Here is a 10916-nt window from a genome sequence, read left to right as displayed (position 1 = left end):
GTTGAGAGATGATGGCTGAAGACCACAGTGCAGGTTTCTCTCTTTCCAAACCAGGTCATTTACTCTCTCCTTGTATGTGGTCATGTTTCTGTATGGCATATGCTGAATGAAGAATAATGACCTTCATTCCCTGTGTGTAATGTCTCTAAGATTTGTCTTACAGGTAGTAAATGTCTTTTCCTTTTTTAAAATTTTTTTTTAAACTGTTCCTATTAATACAACATAGATTCATAACTGACACCCCTTCCATGTAGGTTGACTGAACATGGCAGCAGTGGTTAACACGCCTCCTCTGGCTCCTGAAGGGCCAAGTGGAGCGAACCCACACCATCAAGTTAACGCTGACGTTGCAAACGCTGACGTTGCAAACTCTGCACAGCAAGATCCAGGACTACACAGCACCAGCCAAGCTCCTGGACCATCTCATCCTCAACACCCTGTCTTTCCTAGACCTCTCTTTTATGTTCATGCTCCACCGCTACCCCCATTCCTCCAATACCAGTGGCCCATGCCCTTGCCTTATAATCCCTTTCCAGGCTTCCTAGGCATGGGTAAGTTGAGAATTTTCATTAGTTTATAAATATGTTAAATTGGTGCTGTGCCTATGGACTCAAATTGTGGTCATAAATCATTTGTACTTGTAAATCAAATGCGTATTTGTGAACTGGGTTTTGTAACCTTGTAAACCAAAATATCTGCATTTTATGTTTGCGTATCTGTAGATGAGAATTTGTGTGTGTGTGTGTGTGGGGGGGTCTGGTTGCACATGCAAAGCAAAAAAACTACGTGTAAAACTCTGCGCTAAAGTCCCTTCACTTGCGTGCTAGTTTAAAGTTACAAGAACAAATCTTGTTCTTCATTTTGAACCTGGAGGATGTCTTTGTAAATATCCCATAGGGGTCATACAAGCCTTTCAGTAGCTGTTGAAAGGGTAAAGTTTTGTTATATCAGTGGCTAGAAATACCATTTGTACTTTAGGATTAGTCTAACACAAAGTCAGGGCTGACCCGGGACCACTGCTGTGAGTCAGTGTGCGCAGCATGAAGGTCCTTTCACAGTGGATGCAGCATGTCCTGCTAATGCTAAACAAGCGCCAAGTATCCAGAATTTGTTTATCGCTAATTCATAACGAAGAAAGCTTTGTAACTATCCCCACTAGTGAAGACTCTTTTTCCACAAAACTGAAAATGCTGGGTTGGCATGTAAAAGGTAGTGGTGTGCGGATCGATACTGAAACATCGATTCTTCTGATACCAGTAATTTGTTCTAGAATCGATTCTCATATTAAAATATCGATATTTTAGTACTTTGGGATAAATTTGCAGTTTTTCATTAACAGGAACACAGTGGAAAGAAACGATCATTCGGATCGTCCAAATTGGAAGGAACTACTTCCTTTTCTGCCTTTCATAGTCATATGCAAAATACGGCTGTAGAAATGTGTCGCAGCCCCTGGCCTTAGTGGCCAAGTATAGTATATTATTCTTATTACTGAATAGAGTTTGAATGAGTCGCTCACCAAAATGAATCGGGTTTGAGTCACTGAGTCAGTTGCCCAGAGAGTGCAAAAAATGTACATTTTCACTCAAACTTAATGTTTCTCTTTTCATGTAAATCCTACTGCTAAGATGAGTGATTGAAAAACAACTATTTTTATAGAGCAAAAAAAATTTAAGATTTCTAAAGGGATCATTTATTTTACTTTTATTTTATTAGTATTTTCCTCAAATGTGTCAAATATATATATTTTCATCTAAATGTCCACTGAGCTGTGAGCCAGGGGGCGGTATTGAACGATTGGGTCATGATTGGCACATCACTACCTGGCGTGCGCACTCACAACAATGGCTGAGCGTAAACGGAGTCATATGTGGACGTATTTTACCTCCACAAACAGCCAAGACTCGGTTTGCGATACATGTGGCAGGACAGTGAGGTGTTGTGACAACACCACTAACCTCGTCAAACACCTCACGGTAAATCATATCACAGAATGATTATGTTGAGGAGGAGCGGGACAGGTGCTACTAGAGACAGACTTCTCTCGCGGAGTCCTTTAGTCCTGCAGGCAGGCAACATGCTCAAATAGCGCACAAGTTCAGATTTTTTTTTTCTATATGATAATTCTGCATTATTAAGCAATAAGAACAAGTAGTCTGATGTCCTGTAATCATTATGAAGCTATATTATTACAATTTCATAATACAATTACATATTGTATCATGAAACATTAAGTTTTTGTACAGTGTATCGGATCAGTATCATCGATACCACCCTGAATTTTACTTGGGATCGGAAAGGAAATCAGTGGTATCGCACATTAGTAGTAAAAGGGCATTTATTCTTCCAGGACCTGAAGCTCAGTAAAGCACCTCTCCAACAGCCAAACCCATCTGTTCTCTGATTAGATTGTTAAATTTGGTCAATGTCATGTCAATCACAATCAGCTGAAAGGAATCTGGTCAAGTTTTGTATGTGTAAGCTGAGTAACAAACAGCCAGGGAATCTGAGCGCAGAGTTTTACATGTATTTTTCTTTTTGCTTTGTGTGTGCAACTAGACCTTAACGAAAAAATTTAACTTATGTAAATATTTTTACACACACAAATATTCTCATCTACAGATGCACAAACATAAAATTTTCAGATATTTTGGTTTACAAGGTTACAAAACTCAGTTCACAAATGCGCATTTGATTTAAAAGTACAAATTATTTATGACCACAATTGGAGCCCATACTGTACCCCTTGCGCGCTCTACATGTATGCATGCAAGATTCAGTCTTTCTAACATGTGTGAAATGGCTCTGCAGCTCCTATCATCACATACAGAGCAGTAACATGTTTATATCTTGTAGAGTAATTAAACTGTAAGGTGGTACTGTCTGTATATTATTCCAAAATGATCACCTTCACTCATTTTTTTTTTTCTTTTTAAGGATATGGTATGGTCATGCCCCCACTTCCCCCTCCCTCTTACCTGGAGTCTCCAGCTTACATTGTACCACACCCTCAGGTACAACCAGTCGACTATAGACGCCTGCTTCATCCCCAAGTCCACAGTCATGCTCCTTGTGGATCGTTTCAAAATTTAAACCAGACTCGCAGAATTCGCCTGCCTCATACTACCCCTGTTAGAGAAACGGTGAATTCTGAGGTCCAGACAGAACCCATACACAGAGGTGGAGGTGGCTATGATGAGGGATGCCCAATTCTCAGCTCAGACTCTGGACGTGCAACTGCCTCAAATTCTCCTTCATCCTTAAGCTCTGGTTCCCAAAAACAAGGCTCAGCTGAGGTCGAGACCTATATGTTGGCCAGTACTGAGGCAAAAGAACAGGTCAAAGGGGCTGGCACAAACAGAGTCATACAGGACTGTCACATGGTGCATCCTACAGGGATGACTGTTCAGTCATCTAGAAGGGCAACTCAAGAAATGCAGGGATGTAAGGATGGTGCTGTTCAGGAGTCCTCTCTTATCCCTCCTTGCAGAAATGCACATTGCAACATGTGGTCAGTGAGTTCTCAGGATAGCATGGGGCCAGTATGTAGCTTTTCTCAAAAAGAGGATGAAGTCAAAGAGAGGCGCGTCTCTGTTCCTGACATTCTAAGCTGGGGAGGTGATGCATCACAGAAAACGATGACAATGGCAGCTGAGACACTCCTTCAAAATAATCTTGAGATTCCATGTTATGAAAATGAAGTGGAGCATGAAAAGGCTTTTTATCAAAGTCCAAGTAAGCCAAAGAATTATGCAGTGGTGGTTAGCAGTGCTGATGATGTCGATACCGAAGTTATTTCAAGTTCTAAGGACAGTGAAATGATCTTTAAGATCCTTAAACTTCCTTCTCTTTTAGAACCCTTTTCACTGTCAACAAGAGATGCAGATTCTGTGGAACTACTTGTTAGACCTTGCCTGTCTAATGGAGATGAAATTCTGCAGGCACTAAATGCACTCCGCGAGGGGACAGAAAATGGCAGTGAGACGCATGAAGAGTCTACAGAGACCACTCCAAAGCACACATTTTTAAGTAGATGTCAGATGAATAGAAATATTAATGAATCAGTTTGGTCTGTGGAGTCTCTAGCTCCTTTCATTCCTACTAAGGAGTGGCTACAGCAGAATGGTGTATTTGAACCTGAAGTCATTGTAGAGATGGAGAGGGCTGACAATGGTAAATGGTTAACCAAAAAAGATGACCTAATTGGTACATTTGCTAAAGAAAGAAGGCAATCTTCAAGATTTTCTTCTCCGGACTCTGTTCTGGTGTCAGAAAGTGTTCTTACTTTTAGTACCCCAGCTAAGAAGCAAAGTCCTCCAACGACCCCAGACATGGTGTGTGAAACTGAAGTCTCTGAAACAAAAGGAACTGAAGAAAGCCAAAGCACAGTTCCTTCAGAAAAGTATCCTTTAACTTCACTTACTACCCCGCAGGGTACAATTTTAACTGCCTCCAGTGATGAAGAGATGAATGACCATGGGTCTTCAAATCCTGAGGCTAACCAAAGCCCAAACCAGGGAACTCTTATATATGAGCAAGAGGAGAAAAGCTCAGTTGAGAGAAAGGAAACCTGCCCCATTAACTCTGCAGCAGAGGACAAAGTCTCATCCACTTCCCAAATGACTCTCCAAAATGACACACAAATGGAGGTGGCGACTGGCGCACAAAAAGTAGATGGTCAAATGAGAAATGTGGAACTGGGCGTGCCAACAACTGACCAGAAGACGGCTCAAGTGACACCATCAAAGGGAAATTTAGTAGACTGTGCAATCCAGTGTACTGAACTACAGGGTCTAAAGTGTTTATGTGAGGAGTTAAAGGGAGGCGTGGGATCAAACAGAAAACCTCATAAATATCCAGGTGGTCTGATTTATTTAGTTTTTTAATTGTTTTTTCCTTTCATGCGGGTATAGTGCTCTAATTGTAATTTATCTCCATAGACTGGAAAAAGGCAAATGATGGAAAAGCTGAAGTATTCTGCAATCAGAAAAATTCAAAGAAGAATGGTCAGTGGCGAAACAGAGGTCCAGGTAATGAGATGCAAGCGTCACATTAAAATAATCATGGGTCATCTGAAGGCCTGCCCAAAAAAAGACTCGCTGTATCTTTGCTGTCACATTTTTCTAGTGCAAACTTGTTCAGTCCTACAGTGACTTGCGTAGCTTCATGCCCATGGTGAGCAAGTTTGCTGCACACGTGCAAGGCTAACTTTATTCTCAGATGGCCTTAGCTTCAAGTCTTTGATTTATATATTTGACGGCCAGACGAGACTCCTTAATTTGGGAATGCACTGTTGTATACTGTACCTAGAACTGACGCACTGTACTTTAATAACCTGATGAAAAATTGCAGCCGAATGCATCTGGGCCATTGAATGAAAGAGTGGCCATGTAGGACCAGTCATTCGTATTAAGTTAGAGACAACACTACTTCTTTGTTGACAGAAAAGCATAACGGCCAGCAGGAAGACTGCAATGGATACGGAAGCAGACCTGGGAAGTTGAAAGGTGAGTCACTAAATGATCCTGGCTTGTCATTGGATGGAAAATTGTGCTCACATGGGGCAGATCTGATTTTAAAATTGAGTACCAATTGGTCATTTTGGTTTGTTTAGCTGATCAAGTAACATAATCAATAATTATGCAGTAACTCCACAACTCAAACTGAGGTAAATATTGTGTATAAAATAACGTTTCACTACAGTTCTATATCACAAGATCATTAACTTGATATCCTTAATGGTGGGCTGATGGCATCTGATCTTGGAAGCTAACAAAGGTTGGACCTGGTTAGTAGACCAGGTCGGGAAGTTGATGGTTTGATCCCCAGATCCTCTGGTCTGCATGTCCAAGTATCCTCGGCATGGTTGTGAATGTTGGAAAGTATTTAGGCATAGATAAAAGTACTTTATGAAATTATGAAGGTTAAGTCTTTAGAAAAAGAAAGGGGTGCTTGAATGAAAACAAAGCATCTTTGCATAAGAAAAGAAGTAGAAAAGTGTTTTGTGTCAGTTTACCACAATTTCACATCTTACTGAAGTTTGCATTGGTTATTCCTCCTTCAGGTGGGAGTGGAAGGTACCCACGGTACTGACAGTGACCACACTTCACCACAAGTCAACACTTGGTTTTTGTTTTTAATTTAAATTGAGTCATTAAAAAGTTTCTTACTTTTCAATAAAAGCCTTGTATTAAACATGATTTAAGTGTTTTGTTTTTTGTTTTACGCCATCTTGCTTGTCAGACATTACTTTGGATGCACAGGTTTCTGACTGGTATAGCAAACTTAACCAGTTCTTCAGGTAAATGACAATGGTTACTTAACAACATTCACCCCAAGTCGGTGATAATTTCACAGCGGTGAAATTGGGTGCTTAGAAAAGTGAGAACTTTTTTTTTTTTTTTTTTTTTTTTTCCCTCCAGAATTGGAATTCACACTTGATGCAATCATTAAATGTTAGGGTTAATTGGAAATTACTTTTAACACCAATTTATTAATTGGCACTATAAACTTAACCAAAACCTAGTTACCCTCATTTACTTTCACAAATTTTCCCACTTCTCAGTGGGGCCAAGCAAGGATGTCCTCCTCTTTGCTTTGTTCATGGAGCCGCTAGCAACAGTAAGAGGAAAATATATAAAGTATTTAAACAGTCACTACAGAAAACAAAACTATAGACCTTTGTATAAAGATCTCCTTTATACAGTGTTTTATTCAAGATCCATCATATCTATAGTTGTTTAATACGTTAAATCTTAATCCAGTTAAATCGCAATCATTCATTGGCTTGTGGAATTAAAAGGTATGATAAAGTCATCTGGATCAGAACCAAAGGATAGCGTCACCCCCCCCCCCCCCCCCCCCCAACTAGAACCACAGCAGCCTCTAGAGAAGCCTTTGACAACATCCAGGGGCGGAGCGTGGGGGTGGCTTACGGGGCTTAAGCCCGGGTTGTTTTGTCAGAAGCCCGGGGTCTTTTGGAGTGTAATTTTTTCATAGTTAGATGCCTGGCTGACAACTGTATAAAACAAAAAGTACACACAATATTCGAAGCACATAGTGCACACTGTGGGAATTTACGACTGTGCGTGAATCCCCCCCTGATATTGGTATGATCCAAGCTCAGGCACTAAGCGACTGAGCGAGAGGGCGGGGGGAGCTGCTGCCTGTGAGTGCACTGTTGGAGAGACGGAGCCAGCCATACTAAGGAGAGCTTAAGTTTGACCAGGTACCAAAGCAAATCATTCGTACCGTACAAATAATGTAAATATGACGGTGCATCACGAAAGATTGATATCAAACTGATCACTTGACCCATGTTATTTTACTTGCTCTTCAAGTGAATCAACAAATGGCGAAATGAAAAGCCGAACAAATGCTATTTTTTTAGAGTCTTAGCTTACGTGTGTTTATTTCATATTTTCAGTTCTTACCCTCCCGACTAAATCGGTTTCAGTTATGTACTGAAATATAAGAATGGACATTAGAGGGTTCTTTCAAAGAAAAACTCAGGTAAATGTTATTTTATATATTATGCTTTGTATGTTGTTCAGTATATTTCTATGCAAAACAAGAGGGATTTCAGTACACAGCAGGATATTCACATTTGTAACCAGATATTTACACTTTAGGGAGAAAACATTTTTACTGTACAACATCAATTTAGAGTAAACTTTTGTTTTAGATAAATATTGAAATATCTTTTGAATTAGTTAAATGTCAGAATAAAGAGAGACAGAGCTGTCTATTTTTTATCACTTTCATTAAATTTAGGAGTACATGTACACTAAGTTTATTGTTAATTAATAAGAAAACTCCAGAGGATTCCATTCTGAGCTGAAGAAGCTTCTGATTGGTTAGTAGAGTCCATGTGAGTAAACTGGTGGCACAGCTGTGGATGCATATAAGGCAAAACACAGAGCCTGTTTCTGTGACATGGGAACATCAAGAGATGTCAACAAAACACCAGGAACAGAACTGTGGAGCTCCATAAGTGTGGCTCAGTTTGAATACAATTTGGTGCCGTTTACAATTTAAAAACACAGACAGTTTCTCTCTTTACTCTTAAAGTTAACAAATATGTTTTTATATTTATCAATCTAAAAAAATAAACATTTAGTCTGATTTGATGTTACAATTAAAAAAGTGTTTGTGTTTTGATCTGAAGAGTTTGTAAATATCTGGTTTCAACTGTATATTTGATGATTGTCAGCACAAAGAGGGAGAGAGAGGAGCAGAGATTGAGATGCAGAATGAGGACAGAACAGAGGTGGAACAAGAGCAGGTGAGACACACATGTTAGTCAAATGGTTGCTTACTAAAAGTATCACTGTATCATAGGTCCTCATGTATCTGGTACCTAGTGTTTCTTTTTAGGTTTGTTATTTTTCAAATTCTATATTTATTAAGTTCTGCAGGCTTGTTTGCACAACAAGACTAAATAATTATATAAACTTTTCTCAATCTAAATATTGTACTTTGGTAGAATTAAATAAATAAATGTAGTGCAGGTCTATGATGATTTTTAGTGCTACTATCATCTAGTTCTGATTCTGGTTCTGTCTTGGTTAAGTCCTCAGTAGTCCTGCTTTTGAACTGTTGTAGTCCTGTTTTAATTCTGGATCAGTTCTGCGTCTGGTTGAATTGGGGTTTAGTCCCTGTGTCTTGATACAGCCCCGACTTCGTTCTGTCTTGCTGCTTAATTAAAAAACTAGTTTAAGGTGTCCTGCATGTGTGATATATATATTTCCCTATATGAAGTCATTCTTTTTTGAACAAAACTCAAAACAGAGCCTATTAATCTTTCAGTCATTTCTACACCCCCCCCCCCCCCCCTCAAAAAAAAAAAAAAAATCCCACATGCATACTACCCTTTAGGGCTAAGCCCCGGGTGTTTCAAATGTCTGGCTCCTCCTCTGACAACATCACCAGTCCTACAGAGGATTTGAGAAAGAAATGCGGTGTTTATCTTAGTTTCCAAGTGTTCTGGCAGTAAACTAAAATCTATGAATTAGACAGTCCAAAAATTACTTTGTGGAGTTGCTCTGGAGCTGATATGGTGTCAAGGTTAAAGACTGACCCAAATCTTTTGATAATTTGATCACCAAATTCAAAAGTGTTTAAGGGCATGAACCCTGATCTGGCTGTTCATAGACATTTTACGTCGAAACAAGGTTACAGGAGTGTAGCAGACTTTTAAGTAGATTTTTTTGATACTCTTTAAAGACACCTTGCACTCCTCTGGTTCTTGGTCACCCCTGGTTAAGCCTCCATAACCCAAACACAGACTTGAGCAAAAACAGTAACCTTGGCTGGATTATCTGGTGTCATACCATTGTTTGAAATCAGCCTCCCCTTCTGTTAACTTGGACTCTCCCTCCATGTCTTTAGATCTTCCTCTGGGCCTTTCTTAATAATTTTCTTTGTTTATTTGGATGACATCCTGATTTTCTCCAAGTCTATCCATGAAAATTTGTCCCATGTCAGGCAACTCCTACACCCTTTTTTTTTTTCTTTTCTTCTTCTGTCCCATTTGGTTCTTTAGCCATCAGAATTGTTGTCTGAAGACCAACGAGGATACCCAATGGATTTACTTTGCCAAATGGATCATCACGGTCTTGCCATATTGGTCCATTTGATCAACCTTTGTTGTTATTGTTTATTTTATTTTCAGTTGTTACAGATGGGACAGACATGACTGAGGGATAGGAAACAGAAAGACAGATGAAGGTAAAGAAAAACAGGAGTGAAGAGGGACAGTGAGAAAGGAAACTTAAAAAGAGAAAGAGGAAAAAAAATCTCCTGGATCACCTGTTGAGAGAAAAAGAGAAAACCAGCAAAACAAACAAAGCAACATACTAAACACGACACCATCACGTTAATCTAGCTAAGAGTAAACAGCAGTAAATACTAAACATTCAATGTTGTTGTGCAGCAAGGAGGACCGACAGCGCACAATGTGCTTGGAAATAGCAGCCAATAAAGGTGTAGTTTATGTCTATGAACAGTGAACACCTGTGTGCACACCTGTGTGGATCAGCACGCTTGTATTCAAAAGGTTTCCCCATGTAATGGTCTGCTAGAGGGTGTAGAGAGCCATAGCCCCGTCTCCCAGGGCATGAAGCAGGCATGGAGGAGATCCAGGCCCCAGACATCCAGAGGCCCCAGAGTGCGAGAGCCCAAGGAGGACCACCGGAGGGGCATCGTGCCACCCTCATGGGAAGAGCTGAGGAGAGCCCCAGATGAGGGGTCACCCAGTAGCCACGCAGCAGAAGCCAGAGGGGGCGCCCGCCGGCTCTGCCGGCAGCCAGCTGTGCCAGAGTGAACCGAGCCGCTGGCCCCTTTGCCCCGGAACAGGCCTGACCGAGCAACAGGCACCCGCCAAGTAGTCACCGGAAGTGAGGTGGTACATCCCCTACACCTTCTTGAGAACAAGCTCTATGGCAGGGGTAGGCAACCTTTCTGATGGCGAGTGCCATTTAAAATTTCCTCAGAAGTCAGTGTGCCATATGATTGCACTAGCAAAGGCTAGCGAGGCTACAAATACACACAGCCGCTCTATCACGTGACACGTACTGCTGCAACGTGCTACGGTTATGAGCCGAGGTACGCCATGTTGCAAGTTTTGTGAGGTGCTTTTTTGATATTTAATGGATCGGATTACATTTTTTTATTTTTCTCCGATATCCGATCCAGAAATTTACGTCAGTATCAGACCGATACTGATACGTAATATCGGATCGGTCCATCTTAAAATCAAAAGGGCTGTATCGCGACTGATTGCGCCCAGACGCCAAGAGACGGTACTTGGAAAAAATAGCGTGCATCGGTAATGTGGACCCGTGTGAAAAAAGGCAGTGGAGTGGAAACCCAGACGGCGGTAGTTGTCCTATCCCGATATCTTCATGTACCTTGTC

General features: G+C 40.7%; 1 protein-coding gene across 1 annotated transcript; it reads left to right on the top strand.

The window, feature by feature from the left end:
* Positions 1–265: 265 nt before the first annotated feature.
* On the top strand, positions 266–6190 carry LOC146688391 (uncharacterized). The gene is made up of 5 exons (XM_085439478.1): positions 266–551; positions 2938–4860; positions 4941–5030; positions 5445–5507; positions 6065–6190. Exons 1-5 carry the CDS (start codon positions 266–268, stop codon positions 6091–6093), a joined length of 2391 nt encoding a protein of 796 aa, XP_085295604.1. The 3' UTR covers positions 6094–6190.
* The last annotated feature ends 4726 nt before the right edge of the window (positions 6191–10916 follow it).

This window comes from Copadichromis virginalis, linkage group LG18 (assembly GCF_057382275.1).
Source record: "Copadichromis virginalis isolate Kocher_CV1m ecotype Utaka linkage group LG18, C_Virginalis_male_GT1.1, whole genome shotgun sequence".
Lineage (NCBI taxonomy): Eukaryota > Metazoa > Chordata > Actinopteri > Cichliformes > Cichlidae > Copadichromis > Copadichromis virginalis.
This window is presented reverse-complemented; position numbering and strand designations above follow the sequence as displayed.